The 19,269-nt window shown below is 50.7% G+C and overlaps 7 protein-coding genes across 7 annotated transcripts; 2 read left to right on the top strand and 5 right to left on the bottom strand.

Moving 5' to 3' along the window:
• Positions 1-12: 12 nt before the first annotated feature.
• CGGC5_v001759 (uncharacterized protein) lies at positions 13-828 on the bottom strand (the record flags this gene model as incomplete). Its single annotated transcript, XM_032023883.1, has 1 exon — positions 13-828. One exon carries the CDS (start codon positions 826-828, stop codon positions 13-15), a length of 816 nt encoding a protein of 271 aa, XP_031879345.1.
• A 438-nt stretch (positions 829-1,266) lies between these two features.
• On the bottom strand, positions 1,267-2,438 carry tsc10 (3-ketodihydrosphingosine reductase tsc10; the record flags this gene model as incomplete). The annotated part of the gene is made up of 4 exons (XM_066150882.1): positions 1,267-1,712; positions 1,780-1,914; positions 2,303-2,369; positions 2,418-2,438. 4 exons carry the CDS (start codon positions 2,436-2,438, stop codon positions 1,267-1,269), a joined length of 669 nt encoding a protein of 222 aa, XP_066009785.1.
• Positions 2,439-3,430: 992 nt separating this feature from the next.
• bioF-1 (putative 8-amino-7-oxononanoate synthase) lies at positions 3,431-4,965 on the bottom strand (the record flags this gene model as incomplete). Its single annotated transcript, XM_032023881.1, has 3 exons — positions 3,431-3,880; positions 3,938-4,080; positions 4,134-4,965. 3 exons carry the CDS (start codon positions 4,963-4,965, stop codon positions 3,431-3,433), a joined length of 1,425 nt encoding a protein of 474 aa, XP_031879346.1.
• An 837-nt stretch (positions 4,966-5,802) lies between these two features.
• CGGC5_v001756 (uncharacterized protein) lies at positions 5,803-6,473 on the bottom strand (the record flags this gene model as incomplete). Its single annotated transcript, XM_032023880.1, has 3 exons — positions 5,803-6,264; positions 6,323-6,364; positions 6,420-6,473. 3 exons carry the CDS (start codon positions 6,471-6,473, stop codon positions 5,803-5,805), a joined length of 558 nt encoding a protein of 185 aa, XP_031879289.1.
• A 627-nt stretch (positions 6,474-7,100) lies between these two features.
• Positions 7,101-10,628, top strand: FUM6-0 (Bifunctional cytochrome P450/NADPH--P450 reductase; the record flags this gene model as incomplete). The annotated part of the gene is made up of 6 exons (XM_066150881.1): positions 7,101-7,197; positions 7,247-7,327; positions 7,386-7,677; positions 7,721-8,550; positions 8,624-9,148; positions 9,202-10,628. The coding sequence occupies 6 exons, from the start codon at positions 7,101-7,103 to the stop codon at positions 10,626-10,628; spliced, it is 3,252 nt and encodes a 1,083-aa protein (XP_066009786.1).
• Positions 10,629-12,189: 1,561 nt separating this feature from the next.
• CGGC5_v001754 (uncharacterized protein) lies at positions 12,190-13,762 on the top strand (the record flags this gene model as incomplete). The annotated part of the gene is made up of 2 exons (XM_032023878.1): positions 12,190-13,638; positions 13,688-13,762. The coding sequence occupies 2 exons, from the start codon at positions 12,190-12,192 to the stop codon at positions 13,760-13,762; spliced, it is 1,524 nt and encodes a 507-aa protein (XP_031879343.1).
• A 659-nt stretch (positions 13,763-14,421) lies between these two features.
• Positions 14,422-18,537, bottom strand: pmd1-1 (Leptomycin B resistance protein pmd1; the record flags this gene model as incomplete). The annotated part of the gene is made up of 7 exons (XM_032023877.1): positions 14,422-15,290; positions 15,348-16,169; positions 16,225-16,882; positions 16,945-17,193; positions 17,262-17,550; positions 17,604-18,445; positions 18,496-18,537. 7 exons carry the CDS (start codon positions 18,535-18,537, stop codon positions 14,422-14,424), a joined length of 3,771 nt encoding a protein of 1,256 aa, XP_031879333.1.
• Positions 18,538-19,269: the final 732 nt, after the last annotated feature.

Below are 19,269 nucleotides of genomic sequence, written 5' to 3'. Positions count from 1 at the left end.
CCACACAGTGACTTAGATGAGGGTTTCCGATGGACTCGTCATTCTGGCATCGTTTACATGCTTCAAGCGCTTGGCGCGCGCGTAGATGACCGTCGCCTTTCCCTCTCCAGGACAGCGACGATCAATATCGAACACACCGGTAGCAATGACCAAATCGCTAAGCTTGAGATATCCGAAACTGCGTGGATCGAAATCCGGAAACTGCCTGGTGATGTGTGCGCCAACCTTGGCCAGATTGGCCCATCCCTCATCGTCCGACGCGGCCTCAACCGCCATTCGCAACAGTCTCTCCAGGGGGATGTCACTCTTGACCGTGCTTGAAGAGGCTTCTTGGTCGAGTGGTTCAACAATGGCGGCGCTTTCTTGTGGCACTGCAAGCTGCTCATCGTAGACAAGGTTCTCGAAGTAGATGAACTTGTCGCATGCTGAGACGAAGGGCTTGGGCGTTTTATGCTCCCCGAAGCCGTATACAACCAGACCGGACTCGCGGATGCGCGCTGCTAGCCGTGTGAAATCGCTGTCGCTGGAAACGAGACAGAAACCATCGAAGCGGTTCGTATAGAGTAGGTCCATAGCATCAATTATCATAGCGGAGTCCGTCGCGTTCTTTCCCTGGGTGTATGCAAATTGCTGAATCGGCTGGATCGACTGTGTGAGAAGCTGGTTTTTCCAGCCCTTGAGGCTGGTGCCGGTCCAGTCACCATAGGCCCGTCGCACAAAGGCGGTGCCATATTTGGCGACTTCAGCGAGCAGAGCGGGGGCCGCAGTAGGCTGGGCATTATCGGCGTCGATGAGGACGGCGAGCTTGGCAGTCGTCTCCATGGTCATTATGTGTTCGGTCGACCCATAAGCAGGAAAGCGACGCCGCTGGAAATAGTCAAGGATACTCGGTTGGACCCTGGTGATGAGGTGACAGCGGATTACCCCTTCGTAAATCCGACAGCACCCGCGGCGCCTAAAGAGATTAGCTTTGGGATCCCATCAGCTTAGTCAGGTGACATCTGGGAAGGCGAAAGCTTAGCGGGCCAGCTTTACCGTCGCCTAAGTTCCATCCTGCAGCTCTGTGCGGTTTGGATGCTGCACGTTTACGTGGAAACATATGACTATGGAGACTTTCTGCGCAACCAGCTTGAGAACGTACAGTAAAAAATATCAAAGTGCTCTACCTATTCAACTGCATCAGCTGCATAATAACTTGAACAAAACTTCACACCCCGGCCCTTCTGTAAACTGGATCTTCATCACTTGATCTTCTGTGCTTTTGCGTCACACACTCTTCTTCTGAGTTTGAGTGCACATGCGCGTCCAGATGTATCTCAAAATCGGCCAGACCAAGAACCCCGAAAGCAGCCCAAGGATAGAGTCGACGAAGCCAAAGCCCCTCTTGGGTGATGAGCCAACCATGTTGCTCCACAGAACCTCCGTATCGAAGTCACTGACGAGAGCAAAATCCCCCTTGGCCACCCCTTTGACAATGTATTCTGCAACATATTCAGCCGAAAGCATCTTCGTCTTAAGCTTCTCAATAGGGCCATCAGACGACTCGATACGCTTGGTGAGATCAGGCTTGGTCTTCTGCTCGTCCAGAAACGCATCCGTCATGAAGGTATTCGGAAAAGCGCAGTGCACCTTGTACTGGCAGGTTGCAGTAGAGTAGATGGCGGCTTCTTGGCGGAGGGTGTCAGCGAGTGCCCGTTGGGCACATTTGGGGGCTGTTGATAGCACACATGTGAGTCTGACGATCTCAAGGAGAGATCAACGAATTGAATACTTGCGCACCTGCATAAGCAATATAGCCAGGAACATTGCAGAGGGCAGCTGCACTGCTAATGAAGATAAGCTGTCGCGTCTTCTGTCCCTCGTTTCCAGAGCTCTTCTTGTCCTCGTCGATCCACAGTTTGAGAAGCGAATGAGCTGGGAAAGCGCTTGTTAGGTAGTTGTTTTGCATGCACTGCTCAAGCTGCTGGCTAGAGAGATCTGTGAAGAAGCCAAGTTGGGAAACGCAACCCCCAGCGACACAATACAGCGCATCGGGAGTACGGGGTTGCTCCCTGAAGACCTTATCGACCTGCTGGACGTATTAGAAAAGGCCTTTGATATCTTTGAAACTTTTTCAACTTTCCTGTGCCGCATTCATAAGATCAAGCGCGACGGCATTGATCTCTTGCTTCGGGCTGATAGCGAGCTGCAAGAGCTCCTGTCGGGTTTGTTGCAACACTTGGAGCCTGCGACCAAATATCGTAACGTGAGCGCCTGTAATTCTTATTAGAAAAATACTCAAGTTGTTACGGCATTCCCATACCGCGTGCGACAAGGATCTCGGCGATCGACTTGCCGAGTCCAGTCGATCCTCCCGCGATGAACACACCCTAACATTGGTCAGAAGTCAGAAAGCCAGCCAAAGAGTCTTGACATACTTTGCCAGTGAAGTTCTGCATGGTAATCTCTGTTGAATCGATGGTGATATATCAGAAATAGCAGGTTGAAGTATGGGGTTTTCACCGTATTTTATTGTTGTTGCCCTTCCACGTCCTCTTAGACGTTTAGTGGTGAAGCCGGATACCGGGATCCGGTCGCGTCAGCCCCGGCGTTCCGGGAATGGGGCCCGATCCTCCGCGACGATTGCCTACTCCGGCGGCTGCTTTTCCGGGCAGCATTGCAAAATTTGAATGATTTTTGCTTCCATCTTCCTTTCTGAGGGGTTAGTTCTCTTTTGACCAAGTACAGCATCAGGTTCATTCACCAGACTGTACTCGTGCACCAGGCAACTACGACCTGCAACACAAAACTTGCAACATGGCGCTCGCATTCCACTAGAAGCAAGTAAATGTACGTCTCATGTGAGTTTGTGAATGGTACAACTGCCCAGAAGCCTTCTCAAATAAAACAAATCCAATAATATTGGTGAAGTGTTCCGGAGGACGAGTCAACGACTAGAATACACTTTCCAGCGAGCGAAAGGGAAGGTCATTGCCGTGCAGCATTCTTATCTAAAGAACTCACAAAATATCACATTCTCGCTCAATCATGTACTGGAGTCAATTCTCTATGAGAAACTGCTTGGCCACGAAGTCTCATCTTCACCAGACCGTTGATGAATTGCCTTGAGATAGGAACTCTCCGGTCCTCAGACTCCAGGATGGGCTTTTCTTAGATCAAACTTGACATGCTTTCTGTAACGACTCGAGAACTGGGCGATTCATCTCACAGCATTGTCGCCACCTTAAGAGCGGCTTGAGTGTGTAACACTATAGCCCTCGATTGAATGCTTCGCATTGCTTATTCGCGCACAAGGCAAATCAATAGTTACTGCGACCACCACACGTTTGGTTTGATGAATCTAAATTCCAAACAGAAGACGTTCTAGCATTCTAAACTGATAAAGTGACCCTCGCGAGAGAAAAACATGTACTGCGCGTCATATCAAACCTCACTCGACGGAGTACTGATCAAAGCGAGGAGTCAGGGACGTAATCTTGTACACCTGCTGAGCCGCTGTTGGCAGCGCACCCTCCTTCCCACTCTTCTTGATGTCCAACATCTCCTTGGCCCACTCGCAGATAGCACTAGCAAGTCCAACGACCTGTTCTTCGGTGAGGCTGGCATGAAATGCAATGCGAACGCGGTTGGTTCCCTTTGGCACTGCAGGAGGGTCAACGGGGAAAGCCCAGAAGCGCAGAAGCTGGAGGTGAATGGAGAGGAAGTAGTTGTGACGCGGCTCTGTGAGGACTGCAACGATGTGGGAAAGAATGGGCTGTGCTTCCCACTCCTCGGCCAGAGGAATGTCAATAATTCCAGCGTCACGGACATCCTTGTAGTGTTGATTGTCAGTGATCGACTTGTAGAAAAGCCGAATATGTTCCTGAAGTCGCATACGAGACTTTGGTCCGTTAGTCAACTTGTAAAGCTCTGATACCAAGAGTTTCTGAGCACTTACCGGTTCTGTCTTCCCATCTGCAAGGAGTCGATAAGCTGCTTTGATAGCGGCCAGGGTAGGGAATGATGCGGCTGTGGTGAAGCAGATGGGCCGGGCGTGGTTCACCAACATGGTCCGGATGGTATCGTTGCAGAGTACGGCAGCTACGATCAAGAATTAGAAATGAGCCTTCGAATGGTGGCTGGAGATGACTTACCGCCAGAAGCCCCCAACGCTTTAGAAAAAGTGTGCAGGCGAATAGCAATCTCTCTTTGGAGGCCTAGTGCCGAAACAAGTCCGACTCCCTTATCACCAACGACTCCAGTAGCATGCGCTTCATCGACGATGAATTGGAAGTTTCCCTTTGGCAAGACCTCCTTTGCGGCCTCAACCATTTCCTTCAACGGGCACACGTCACCGTCCATGCTGTAGACCGTTTCAACGGCGACGAGTACAACGCGTTGTCCTCGCTGAATCAGTGGCTCGGACTCATGCACCATCTCCAAAACCTCACGGAAAGAGTCGACGCAGTTGTGGCTGAAGGAGACCTTGACCTTAGCCATGCAGCGCGACATACCCTCATGGGCGCTGGCATGCACGAGCTCGTCGAACACGATCGCATCGCCTGGGCGGGGAATGGATGAGAAGATTGCCGAGTTGCCTTCGAAGCCGGAGTTGACGATGAGAGAACGCTCAGCGCCGTGGAAAGCAGCGATTTCGTCCTCGAGATCCTCGAAATAATCGCTGTTGCCGTCTAGGAGACGAGAGCCAGTGCTGCCAACAGTGAAGTTGGGGTACCGATGAAGCTCTTCGAGGAAAGCCTCACGAAGCTGTCCGGATGTAGCGAGAGAGAGAAAGTCGTTTGAAGAAAAGTCAATGTTGTCTTTGCGTTTTCGCAGAGTAATGAGATTATGCTGGCTTCGTCGCATGTCGAGAGCTTCTTCAAGGTTGCGGTAAAAGACGTCCTTCATCTTAGGAGCTCTGAGCTCCTGCGCTTGATTCCATTGCGCAATTTGCGTGAAGACGGACTCGTCTGCTGTGGAGTTCATTGTGTAGACGACTATCTCGAGAAGTGTAAAGTGTAATTAAAAGAGGAATGAGATTGCAATGGCGGATGGTGTTGGCTTCTCGTCTCAACTCTCTGTGAAAGGCTGGCTTTATATGATTGCCAGATGCTGCAGTTTGTTTCCTATCCATGAGCTAGGAAATCAACAGTCTGTGCGTCGGTGCTTGGAATCCGCTCACCGGCCTCCGATATCCATGATGGCAATTTTGGGCCGAGTTGTCGGGGTCGCCGTTCTTTCAGTTAGCGCTACGAGCCGTAATCGCTTGGCTGACTGCACCTCTGCCATGCTTGACATTCAGGGCAGAACGTATTGGTGGTGTTATCTCCGCTTGACCTTCATCTCGGCCTTGGCTGAATGAGGCACCGGGTAATCATGACTCTCTTTTCTGCACAGGTAAATCTGTGTGAAACAGCAGAAGCGCGGCAAAGCCTGTTTTCGATAGGATACTGATATGCTCAGGATACGATTCAAAGTGGATCTCATCATAGCTGATTGTTACATGACCTTCGCGAATTCATCCCTGAAAATTTTCGTAGTAGTCGCGTCGGATCGGGTTAAGGGGCTTTCACGACCAATATGGTAAAGTTTCGCTATTCGGGGGAATCAGTTGGCTATCCGGGCGGATAGCGGTAACAAGAGGACACCAAAGATGACAACGAAGGTATAATAAATCAAGGTCACGATACGCGCAGAAGATTTTCAGGTTCCGCTGATTTACGATAGCTTTGAGGAATTTGACTATAAGTGTCTGACTTTGACGCAACCGGGTGACGCTCCGAAAGTGGCATGTACGAATGACCAGGCACAACTTCGCAAACCCTAGTTCGCAAAATCATAAACCAAACGAGCAGTAACACTCTTCCCGTTCTTCTCAGTAGTGCTAGACTGAGTCAGGCGTCTCTGAGAATAAACATCCTCCAAAGCCCAGGTGGTCAACGTCGACCAAGCGCCCTTCTTGCTGGTGCTAAACTCCTCAATAACCTCAGTCACCCCAGACTCCCGAAGCCGCCGGCCAAGGTCGCCGCATTGAACCTTGTCAATCGAAACGAATTTGACGTTTGTGACCAGAGCTCCAAAAGCCTGCGTCTTTTGGTCGCGATCCACGCCGTCGAGAACATAGTTATCCTCACTCTTGAAGTTGCCGGGGGTTACTGTCTGTTCCTGATGGATACTGAAGATTGGGTCGTCGCCGGAATCCTCGGATGTCAAGGCGTTCTGCGTGATGGAAAGGCTGATTCCGCCACTGGTGAGGACCTTGCGAGTGATCCAGCTCAGACCTTGCTACAGTTGGGTAAAGGTTAGAGGGGCTTTCTGACGGACGCGAACATTAGTTACCTACCATTGCCAAAGTGTCTGACAAATCATCCGAGAGCGATCTGTTCTTTGTATTCTGTTAGACCATAATCGCGGTACCAGTTGAATGGGCATTAGCATACCACAATCCAAGTACCGTTCAAGTTGCGGATTGTCTTGGTTCCGGGAGCTGCCATGTTTGTGGGCCTTTATGAATTGGAAGATGGGGGGATGACGAATGAGTTGGTTTGTTCAGATGATAAAAGAAATCCGTTCCAAGCTGCTCCCGAAATATCTTACGATGGGAATATTTATCAAAACCTGGTGTTCGTGCCGGGAGGATGCATCCCGAATGCAGGCACAATACCCAGTTTACCTCATGGTCTATTGCAGAACGCCCCCGTGGCCAGCTGGGTTGAGCGGCTCGGAGTCCGACAGCTAGAAGGATCAAATCCTACAATATTTTCCTTGCATATGATCCGCGGCGACATGATAGCTTACACTTGTCCGCTGTCCGTGTTCCGACGGATTGAACAGCGGTTTCCGGGCCGGACCGGGGCCCGGATTCCGGACCCCACTTGGACCGGGGCAGTCCTCTCTCGAATGTTGATCGAAAGATGGTCAGACTGTTTTTTCGTGCCTCGTCAAAAGATTCAATTGTGCAAATTGACATGTTAGGCGTCTTTTAAGGAACCAGCAGGCTTGCCTGGAGCATGAGTGTTCTGCATCATGTCCATCATATTCAATTCCTCAACTGAGTACTGACTTAAGTCATCATGGAGTCTGCATCTGTGTCAAAATCCGCAATTCTTCAGGAGCCCAAAATGTCCTGGTTTCAGTGGGCACTTGAGCTTCTATTCAGGAAAAAGCCAACGTATCAGGAGATGCTCAATGGCATCGTCCCCATCCCTGGCCCTCCACGTAAGAGCAATTCTGGTAACTTGCCATGATCCGTACTGACAAATTCTAGCGATACCCCTGATAGGCAGTGTGCTGGATGTCGATATCAATGACACCCTCAAGTCTGTGATAGATCTTATGAGAGATTATGGTATTATTTTCCCTCCTGGGACTACGTGTGAGACCGAATCTGGATTGACAAATGACAGGACCCATCATTCAGCTTTATACTGGATCAACAAGAGAGATCATCGTCGGCTCTCAAGAGCTCGCCAATGAGCTCAGCGATGAAAAGCGCTTCTGCAAAGTTGTATACGGAGCTCTCCACCACCTTCGAGACGCTGGCGGCGACGGGCTTTTCACAGCTCAACACGGAAATCACGAGTGGGGGGTCGCACATCGAATCCTCCTCCCAAACTTCAGCCCCCTTAAAATTCATGACATGTTTGATGGTATGAAAGACATCATTGAACAAATGTGTCTGAAATGGCATGTCACTGGGTACCGTTTTCTGTTTGCGGTTTGTTGCTGACACAAAATACAGGGCACGACATGGTCCCGAAGCCTCAATAGACGCGGTTGACGACTTCACCCGTCTCACTGTAGACACGATCACTCTCTGCGCTATGAATTACAGACTGAATAGCTTCTATTTGAATAATGACATGCACGCTTACGTCAAAAGTCTTTCCAGAGTCCTCGTCGAGTCGGACAAGAAAGCGCAATTCCCGGATGCCATCAACGCAATGCGCTTCAAAGCCGACGCGCAGTACAGGGCCGACATCAAGACGATGGCTGACATATGTAAGGAAATCATTCGTAAGCGCCGCTCCGCAGGTCCAGACCCCGACTCCAAGCTTCTACTTGACTTGATGATTCACGGCGTGGACCCAAAGACTGGCGACAAGCTTAGCGACGATGCAATCATGTGGAACTTGCACACGTTCTTAATTGCAGGGCATGACACGACATCTGGTCTGCTATCGTTCGCCTTCTACTTCTTGCTGGCAAACCCGGATAAGATGGCCAAGGCGCGGATGGAAGTCGACTCCATCCTCAAAGCTGGCGAACCCATGACCTTGAAACACCTCCAGAAGCTTCCTTACCTGGATGCCGTTCTGAAGGAGACGATACGGCTGCATGCCCCTGCACCTGGATTTCATGTACGTCCCTTGAAGGACGGCGAGGTTCTAGGTGGCAAGTATGTCGTCAACAAGGAGGATCCGATCGTTATTGTGTTGCATCAGCTACATCGCGATCCCGCCGTATGGGGTAGTGATGCCGAGGAGTTCAAGCCTGAACGAATGCAGCGTGATGGTTTCAATAAGCTGCCGCCAAACTCGTGGAAACCATTCGGAAACGGAGCTAGGGCTTGTATTGGGAGAGCCTTTGCCTGGCAGGAGGCTTTGATGGTACACCTTTCAACCCACCCTAATGTCTATCAAAGCAATTACTAACAGATTCAACTTCTCCCAGGCCATGGCCATGCTCCTACAGCACTTCGACTTCAAGATGGATGATGCGAACTACAAGCTCAAGGTTGTTCAAACGCTTACCATCAAGCCTGATGGCTTCAGAATGAAGGCGCGGCTGCGTCACGAGAAAAAGCCAGGGGATCTTTTCAAACATGAAAGCCAACCCACTCAACGGAAAACCAATCCCAATGCCCAGAGACCAAAGCCTAGAACCGAGCCTGCACATCCAATGACAATACTGTATGGTTCCAATACTGGCACCGGCGAGGCACTCGCCCGATGGTTGGCCGGTGATGCGATGGCGGCTGGATTCGAGGCCCTGACGGTGACAGAAATGAACAACGCAGTGGGAAAGCTGCCAAAGGATCAGCCGGTCGTTATCATCGCCGCCTCTTACAATGGATACCCCTCTGACAACGCTGACGACTTTGTGAAATGGCTGAGCGGCCTTGCAACCAGCGACCTTCAGGGAGTGAGCTATAGCGTCTTTGGTTTAGGTATGAATAATCTTCCGCGACCCTTATCAAGGCTCCATATTGACTTGAAGCAGGACATAGCGACTGGGTAGCCACGCACAATAAGGTTCCCATTCTCGTCAATGACATGATGAAGAAGGCTGGAGCCGTAAGGCTCACTGAAGCCACCTTCTCCGACATGGCAACGGCAGATCTCTTTGCAGATGCTGAGCGATGGTCAATGGAAAATCTTTGGCCAGCACTCGCCGAGAGGTATGACGTTCAGCCGGTGGAAAACGTGGGGTCAGACATGACTGTCAAAATCGAGCCTGGTATTCCAGGGAGACTCGCCACTCGGCGAGGGTTCTTTCGAGCCGCAGTCACTCAGACGCAACAACTCTCACATCCCGGCGTCCCGCAGAAGCATCATCTGACCCTTAGGCTGCCGGCTGAAGTTCGGTTCCAGACTGGTGATCGCCTCCAGATACTTCCCAAGAATGGCCAGGGGATTGTGAACCGTGCCCTGTCACGCTTTCAGCTTGATCATGATGCGGTTCTGACCATCAGCAGTGCCAGAACCCTCGGGCTGCCAGTCGACACGCCTATCTCGGCAGAAGAGCTGCTGGGTACCTACGTTGAGCTTGGCCAACCAGCCAGCCAGCGAAACATCAAAACTTTGGTTGATGCGACTGAGTCGAGTGATTCTGGGAGTCGAAGTGATGTGGTAGACGAGGCCACAAAGACTCTTCTCCTCAGCCTGGCTGAGGACCTCTATGAAGTGGAAATCCGAGCCAAGCATATATCAGTCTTGGATCTCCTCGAAAAATTTCCTTCAGTGAACCTACCCTTCGCCAGGTTTCTCTCCATGCTGCCACAGATGCGCCCCAGAACCTACTCGATCTCGTCTTCGCCAGTAAAGGACCCTCATCACATCGACCTCACGATCAGCGTCGCAGATTGCGGTGTTGCCACCAACTTCCTGACAGCGGTCTCGGTCGGACAACTTCTTTATGCTTCGTTGTTCCCGGCACCCCGCGAGTTTCGGTTACCGGCGTCTCCCTCAACAACGCCCATCATCATGATTGCGGCGGGAGCTGGTCTGGCGCCTTTCCGTGGGTTTGTGCAGGAGCGAGCTCAGGCTGAGGGACTGATGGTTCCGGCTTTGTTGTTCTATGGTTGCCGCGGCGCTGACTTGGACGACATGTATCGGACCGAGTTCAATCAGTATGAGAGCCTCGGTGTTGTCAAGGTTCACCGCGCTTTCAGCCGTGATCCGGGTGCCGAATTCAAGTACGTTACGGACTGCATACAGGCGACTCGGGATGAATTGATGAAGAGATGGGACGAAGGTGCTGTGGTCTATGTATGCGGGGGGAAGAAGATGTCGGACGGCGTGTTTGATGTCTTGGGTCCGATGCTGTACGAAGCTGATAAGAAAAGCGGCAAGAGCACGGCGCAAGACACAGACAGATGGGAGCAGGAGTTGCCCAGGGAAAGATATGTCAGAGAGATCTTCAATTAGAGAGATACTTGGCGGGCAGGTATCATAAATGTTTTAACTATAGACGAATAAATTGATCACAACTTGAGGTTCAAACTGTTCAAATCACGTTATTTCGCCACAGCAGAGACTAAACAAAACATACATATGTTTGAATAGACGATCCAGCCTCATAACCAACTGACGAAAGCCATGAGTCTTGCGTGATCGTCTGACTGCATTATCACAGCACCATGTAGCAGTTTTTCAACCATATTGGATACAGACACATCGTGCGAGGTACGCTACCTGGGTGGGTTTCTTGGAAATGTGTTCCTCCCCCAACTTCAGACGATTGGATTACCACAATAATCCATCAGTCTGAGTTTACAGGGGCTTCAAAACACAAATATTCAAGATGAAGTGCTGAAGCTCCTTCCAGCACAGTAAGTTTGTTTGTGAAAGCTTTTAACTGCTGTCGCATGGTACATGTTCTGAGAGAACCTGAAGATGCTATGTGTCTCGTTCGCATCAAGCTGCGTCAGATGTGCGCGGAGAATACTGGGTTCTGGGAAATAAGACAGCGCGTTTGGACTTTAGTGGCATTAGCTATATCGCAGGAAGTCCACCCATGACCGTACTCAAGTGGAAGGGCATGAATCAGGACTAGAGGCTGTGACTGGATGGGCCACAGCTGTAAAAGCGAGAACAACATCGAGTCGCATCATGGCCCATGACGGCCCTTCCTGTGGTCAAGTGCTAGACATCCGGGACCCGTTGTTCAGGCTTCTGAGCAGATTCCCCTCGCCGAAAATACGTTTCGTAAATGACAAGTGAGCCGTACTTCCATATCCTATGTTCCTGTGATTTGGACAGAGCTGTCCGTCTGCTGCCGTCCCGGAAGACGGCGTCCGGATGCCGCTGATTGACGTGGCCGAATGCAACATTGGCTGTTTGTCTCACCAATGTTTGCTTACCATGCGTCTCATGGCCCGTACTTGGCTGGCGGAAACCGTAAGTTTCTCCCTCGCCAAGATGTCTTACCTTCCAGGGCTTTGCAATCGCACTCCTCGCTTCCTCAAATGCTGCGCTCCCAGAATCACTCTGGAATTCATGGTGCGTCGCCAAGATCGCATTCGCAAAAATAAGACAGGCAGACAGGCAGACAGGCAGACGCCAAGGGATCGACATGCAGCTGATCCTTCGTAATCAGGGCTCATGTAAAAGCACTACTACTGCGGCGGCAGAGTGATAGCCCCAACCTTTGTCGTTTGGCATCGCTTTCGCTTAAGCATGGCCGATGTAGCTTTCACGCAGGCGCCTTTGGGGTTGGGTATGCAGCCTCCTAAGGTGGATTCCATGTGAAAGCGCCTATTTCATTCGACCATGTAAGACGTTCATCATGGAATACATCAGGCGCAATAGAATTGTGTCTTTGGACCAGCGACTGCGGGGGCCTCCCGTTTCTGAATGTGACTGAGATCCAAGTTAATTATGAAAAGCTTCAGTGCTGAATTTCCAAGTTTCATCCTTCGAAAGACTTTTTAACCATCTCATCCTTTTCTGCTCGATTGCTATTCATTGTTACCAATCATTCGCAGCCATGGGCCACGCTGCACTTCTCAAGCAGGGGAGGAAGCTGGCAACGAAGGCAGCCACGCAGGCTGTGAAGGATGCAATGAGTGAAAACAAGACAAAAAAGAAAGGGCAGTCCGACTCAGTCATCGGTAACAAGAATGATCCCGTGGACGGCATCATCAGAGTCGCAGCTTCTATCGTCGGTCTTGTGTCAGAGGTTGTGCAGTATCGACGCGACAGGAAGGAACTAGAAGCAAACCAAACAGTAATTTCGGATGGACAGCTTGACGATGCATCGGTCATGACGCCAGAGCAAATCAACGAAAGCATTTGGAGACGCGACGACGAAGACCATCAGACAAATCAGATACCAACTCAAGGACCGACGGAGAACAAGGCATCAAAAGAGCCGGCCGATCTTGCCCAGGCTTTCCTGAAAAGACACCTCTCTCCGTCAGAAGAGAGGGGTACTTCGACAAGGATAGAGCTGCCAGTTGTCGTACCTCAAAGGCGACCAAAGAAGCGTGCTCGTGGCTTCGTGCGAGCTTATACGCCCATCTTAGCCAATGCAGACATTGATGAGGGGTCATTCCTCGACTTTATCGACACTTTCAACAAGGCTCTGGAACCGAATCCGTACCTCTATGCCATGAATCTGGCCGGCCTCGCAGGTATGGCCACGCCTGAACCGTTCATGCTTCTGGTGGGCGTCGCCGTCGCGTTCGCCACGGACGCTACCATGGAGATTCAGAGCTGTAGCAAGTCTGCCAAGTTCCTCGACCATATCAACAAGGACTTCTTCATGCCGCGCGGGCTGATATGCCTAATCACAACGTGGAAGCCTGATGCAAGCGATGAACTGATGACGCCTGTGGGCTTTGACGGGAGAGTAATCAGTGCTCCCTTGCCCAATGCAGACGTCGACTTCCTCCAGAAAATGAGGAATGTGAAGGAAAAGACATCAACCGACGCCATCATGAAGAGTTTGCAAGCGCAGGTCAAGAGAAGGACACAACCTTCTAGCGGGGATTTCTACTCCCCTGAACCAGCACCACTCCTCTTTCCATCCCCCGAACAAACAGCCGAAGCGATGAAGACACATTCGAATGGAAAAAGGAAGAATGCCCTAGATCGCGGCGAGGTCTGGTTTGACGACTTCATGGACCGACGCGCGCAGGCCAAGTGGATCGAAAGGAACCCCACGTTTACGGTTGCCAGTTCCCTTCCAAGGCCCGAGTTTCGGTCGCGATACGCTGACCCGACTCACCCGGCTGCTAGCGGAGATATTGTTGCATTCGTCACCGGCGGTAACTGGTCTACGAAGGGCAAGACGTTTGGCAGAGGTCACTACAGTCAGCCAACTAATGACAAAGATGGACTGCCTGACGAGGCGGAGCCTGTCTCCGAGACGGCCAAGCAGAAGAAAAAGGCAACAAAGGGTTCGAAAACCGGCTGGATGAGTCTACTGCAAAAGGTGAGGAGCCCCATGGGCCTCTCGGCAACTTAACTGACAAACTTTGTAGGATGTCTTGTACCTTGTCATCGTCAATCTTCCGACCGAGGAGGAATTGAATCGAGCAATTCATGGATCAGTTTAGTGACCAAGGCTCTCCATCATTCCAAGCCTCAAGGGGAGAGAGTTTTTAGTTTTCATTAGCACCCAAATCTTGTTCAGATCAGATATCCTACATGTAAGCTGATGGTTTCTTGGGGGTGGGGAATTTCGATTATCGTGCATCAAAAGAATGTTTATCGGGCAGTTGTGCACTACCCTAGACACGCGGGGACACTGCTTATCTATTGATCTTCTGTTCACTAAGTTTGTGCAACTAACGAACGTTCTTGTGTAAATCTTTGGTGAGCCTTATCGTCCACCTGTGTGAGGGTCTTTCGAGCTTACTAGGACATTGAATGAGTGCAAAGAATGTTGACATTGCATTAAGGCTCGTATGATGGAGTAGAGACTGATGAACCAGACAAGGTTAGTACCGATATTTCGACACTCGGTCTTCAGACGCCGTAGAAAAGTACAGTATAATAATCCACATGTCGCTTAAGTATTAGTTTTCCATTCCGACAGCTGCCGAGATCCACGCTAATCGCTGAAGCTGTGTTCGTACCCTCGCTTTTCAATTGCAACATGTCTTCTTCGGAGATCTAGTTTGAAACGTCTAATTGGGCGTGTATTATATATCTACAGTATGTCTAAAAGTGCTTGTGGCCATTTCCAGCTGATGAGAGTCATGTTGATGGACAACTATGATCCGAGGCTTTGCGCTTCACATAACCGTTTATAAAGCCCTCCATACCTCAACAGTTCACTGTGCGTGCCTTGCTCCAAGATGCGCCCGCCACTGAAAACATAAATCCGATCAGCATCTTTGATTGTACTCAATCGATGTGCAACTGCCACTGTTGCTCGATTGCCCACGTCTGAGTCGGCAAGTGCATTCTGTACAATCTTTTCAGACTCAGTGTCAAGCGCTGAGGTAGCCTCATCCAGGAGCAGAAGTCGAGGTTTTCGAATGAGTGCGCGAGCAATGGCGATGCGTTGTCTTTGACCTCCAGACAGCTGCGATCCGTTTGTGCCGCATAGGGTGTTGACACCTTCGGGGAGGGAGCTGACAAAGTCCCAAGCGTTGGCTGCGCGAAGTGCCTTCTCGACAGCGTCGTTTTCAAACTCTGTAGTGGTTGATGGGTCCGACTTTAAGCCCATAAGCACATTTGCTCGGATGCTAGTCGGGTACAACGTCGGTTCCTGCTGCACCAGTGAGACATGAGATCGGTAAGCATCGGTGTTCATATCAATAAGTTGAGCCCCATCAACCCTGATGTTGCCGGATGTCGGATCATAAAAACGTTCCAGGAGCGAAATGATGGTGCTCTTGCCACAGCCAGAAGCCCCGACCAAAGCCACGAACTCTCCCGACCGAATGTTGAGATTGGCACCCTTCAAGACCTGGACATCCGGACGTAGGGGATAGCTGAACTTGACGCTGTCCATGTCGATTGTCTCGACCGCCCGCTGTGGCACAATTGACCGGTTCTCCTGGGTCTCCTGCACTGTTGGTTGCAATGACTTCACCCACAGGTAGAAATGGGTGGCCCCCTTCCCTTTGGTGATGCCTGTTGCAGTGTCAGCGCCGGTCTTTGGTCAAAAGTCATTTCAATCTCCCGACTTACTACTGGTATAAGAGAACAAGGTGCTGGCAAGATTGCCAGCGAAAAATACGCCCATGAAACTGACAAAGAACTGATAGAATGAGATTTGCGAGTCTTTGACAAGCGTGCAACCCCACCAGAAACCGAGGGCCAGGATGAAGTACTCCACAGATTGTGTGAAGCTGAACCACAGCATCATGTGGAACAGAGGCAAAATGGATTGGCGAATAGCTTGATCTAGCCCCTCCGTGTAGCGATCAAGGACGCGACCCTCGATGGCGAGACTGGAAACCGTTCGAATTGCCAGAATCGACTCGGATGCGATTGCGGCGCTCTCCGAGAAGCGCTTCTGATTACTTTGGTCCATCCTCATCTCCAAACGAATGCGAGCGTACCCCCCCAACGAAAGAGGAATAAGACCTGCAAAGACGCCGACAAGACCGAGCTTCCACGAGGTGACTATCGATAAAGTTGCACAAGCAATTATCGTTATGATCGTAATCACGATCAACACGACGTTGACGCTCATGAGCTCCAGCATGGCTTGGGCAACGGTATCAATCCTTCCTGTGAGAGACCCAATTGTATTTTCTGGACGGTCAAAAAACACCATGTCTTGTTTGAGGAGACCGTTGAGGAGGTCTTTCCGATACTTCACGAGCATCTTTTGAGAGGCTGCGTTGGTGGTGTATCCGAGAGTGAAGTAGTTGACGAAGGTCCCTAGACCCAAGACGAAGAACATGAGGGAGTAGAAAGCGCCACGCTCGCCTAACCTATGAGGCTCGAGTCTGAAGACATCCATAACTCGAGCCATCAATATCGACTGGCCAGGTAACGCACCAGCTAGCGCAACCAATGTTAGTATGGACTCCGACATGTAAATCTGAGAGAAGCTCACCGCCAAGAATACACGTCACCCCAATGACCGCAAAGTACCATTTCAATTCGGGGTTTTCTCTCATCAGAGACACAACACCACTAACCAAATCTCTTTCGCGGACTTGGTCAAAGTCGTATTGACTTGCCGACGCCAATGGCTGCCGCTGCTGAACGATACCAGCCTCGGACAACAGATCAGGCTCAAGAGCAGTCTCTTTGTCGATGATAGCCCCAGTGGACTCGATTTGCGACTGTCTCGACGATTCCTTCGCATGGACCGTGAGATCCTGGACTTGGACCAACCGCGCATAAGCTCCCCGCTTCTTCAGAAGCCATTGGTGAGTTCCTTGCTCGACAATGCGACCACTATTCATGACGACAATATTATCCGCCTTCCTAATTGTTGCCAGTTTGTGAGCAATGACAATAGTTGTGCGACCCTTTGAAACACTCTCTAAGGCCTTTTGGACAATCCCCTCAGCGTGAGGATCCAGTGCGCTGGTAGCCTCGTCGAGGAGGAGAATCTTGGGCTCGGAGATGATGCTTCTGGCTATAGCAATTCTTTGCTTCTGGCCGCCCGAAAGAAGACCCCCTCGCTCACCAATAATAGTGCTGTAGCCCTCTGGAAGCTTCTCTGTGATGAAATCGTGGGCGAAGGCTAGCTTGGCGGCATTTTCCTGCAGCGACTCCAAGTCAATGACCGAATTATTGAGTTGTTTGGCTGGCTCTGGATTCTTACGACTCGTTCTTGCTGTTCCGTCGCTGAAGCATATTCCCATCTAGTACCCACTAGCCCGTTGGCGATGTTTTCGAACACAGTCCCATTGAAAAGAACCGGTTCTTGCTGAACAAGTCTAACATGCGTTCTTAACCATGTCAGGTTAAAATCTTCAATAGGAATCCCGTCTAAGGTGATTGTTCCGGCGGAGGGCTCGTACCACCGCTCCAGAAGACCGACGATGGTGCTTTTCCCTGACCCGCTAGCGCCCTGTTGTAGTGAATGTCAGAATACCACGCATAAAATGTGCCATAGTGAACACTAGTGCCTGGACTTACCACAAGAGCCGTGACTCTTCCGGCGGGGATCTTGAGAGTGTAATTGTCCAAAACTGCCACCTCTGGGCGGGTAGGATAACTGAAGGTAATGTTTTGCATGTCAATCTCTCCGCTCACAAATACATCGGCCGGCCTTTCCCCGGACCACTGATCGAAGGGATCCATTTGAGTTTCTCTGTCTATGAGAAAGAATAATTGGGTAGCAGCCGTCCCAGCTCGTTGGAATGTAATCATGTAGGGCGCAATAATGGTGAAAGTCAGTGTTGCGACTATGACGGACATGATGACACTAGTCCGAGGTTAGATTCATAAATAGTTTAGTTTGATTTTAAGATGGCTCACATGAAGACTGTCCCGACGTCTGCCACCTCATTCCGCGAAATCATCTTGGTTCCCTGCCAAAAGGCAAGCCCAATTGCCGAGTACATGATGGAGTATTCCATGCTGAACAGGACTCCATATAACGGACTCTTCTTCGCGCCCATCTTTTGTGCCTTGTTGAGAAACGTCTCGTAGTGGGACATAAGCGTCTCCCGACTTCCGAAGGCCTGCACCGTACGAAGAGTCGATATCAGGCTCTCCGCGAACGAAGAAGCCTCAGAAAAGATGCTGAGCATGTCGGTTTCAATTTTGGCCTCCAGCGTGGCCACAATGCCGATCACGATCATGAGTGCCGGGGGTACGCAGAGCAAAATCAGCGTCAGTTTCCAGTATGATGTGAAAGCGATGATGAATGCTGACACGAAGGTGCTCATCGCTTGGAAGCATATCATTAACTTCTCAGCAACGCCCGATTGTATGAGATTTCCGTTGGTCGATGCCTGTGTTGAGATGGAGTTCGAATTCATGTCGAAGTATGAGATGTTCTGGCTGAGCGCCGCCCGCAAGAACTGACGGCGCAAATTGCGCACCATGTGGAAGGCCGAGTAGGTCGAAAGCGTCATGTAAATGTAAGTGCAGACCAGACGTCCTGCACCGATGTAAATGAAGTAAAAACAATGCTTCGTGACATCTTCCATGAATTGTTCCTTGGTTGAGAGACCGGAGATATAGTTCGTGATGACCGTAATCAATCGTCCAAGAACAAGGTTCACAAGGGCAAGTCCGGAACCTGACACCGCTGCAGCGGCGACGGCAATAGCCTCAAGAACGATCTCCTTGAGCCCGAGGTAGGTGAAGATGCGCTGTGTGAGTCAGCACGGCATATTCTCGTCGTGAGGAAGAAAGAACGCACGATGTAGGCCCTCGTCGCCGACATTGGTTTCGGTTCTTCCATCTTCAATCGAACTCCCGAAGAAGTTGAGTTCTCCCGTATATGAGAAGACCCCATCGCGCCCTAGTCGAGTTTTTCGTGTGGTTTGCCGCCCTCGAGTGAGTGTTTGGGCAAAGAAGATTGAATAATATTGCTAAGGTAGAGTGGGATGCACCAGCTGTGCTGCTCTAATGTGCAGCGAAACCTTCCGAACCAAAGGCTTTATGATGTACACATTGCCACGAGCAAATTATTATCAAGTGGTCTGCAGCTCCAGCTCATGTAGATGTAGATAGATACCAGACCACAACAGCGTTAAAGAAACCGCGTCCATGTCGCCCTGCAAACCGTAATATTCCCAGCCAGCCTCCCACACGACTTCGCGCATTCGCATTCGCATTATGTCATAATCTAGCCGACAAAACTTGCGAAGAAGCCATGAAATTCAATCACTTGGATTGGCGCCCAGAGATGATAAATGGGTTAAGCGAGTGCGAGCTTGCGAATGCTGACCCGGATGACGGATTCCACTCACCGGCTCTTGGCATGCCTATCGGCACCAAGCATTCGATTCGCCAAGTCCATGTCTCACGCAGTAACCAGTCAAAGAAATTTCGCCTGTCTTAGGTGCATTCCGTGGCTCAGGCCGGCACGGATACATCTGGCGACGATGGTCATCGGCTTCCGGGATGACCAGGGGCAGTGCCTAATCGTCCGAGGAGACCACGGAGGGCGGGTTTCGATTGCAAAAGCTTT

The sequence above is a fragment of the Colletotrichum fructicola genome, assembly GCF_000319635.2.
Source record: "Colletotrichum fructicola Nara gc5 chromosome Unknown KSG_Nara_v1_contig01, whole genome shotgun sequence".
In the NCBI taxonomy this organism is placed as follows: Eukaryota; Fungi; Ascomycota; class Sordariomycetes; order Glomerellales; family Glomerellaceae; genus Colletotrichum; species Colletotrichum fructicola.
Note: the sequence above shows the minus strand (reverse complement) of the source record. Positions and strands in the feature narration are given on the sequence as shown.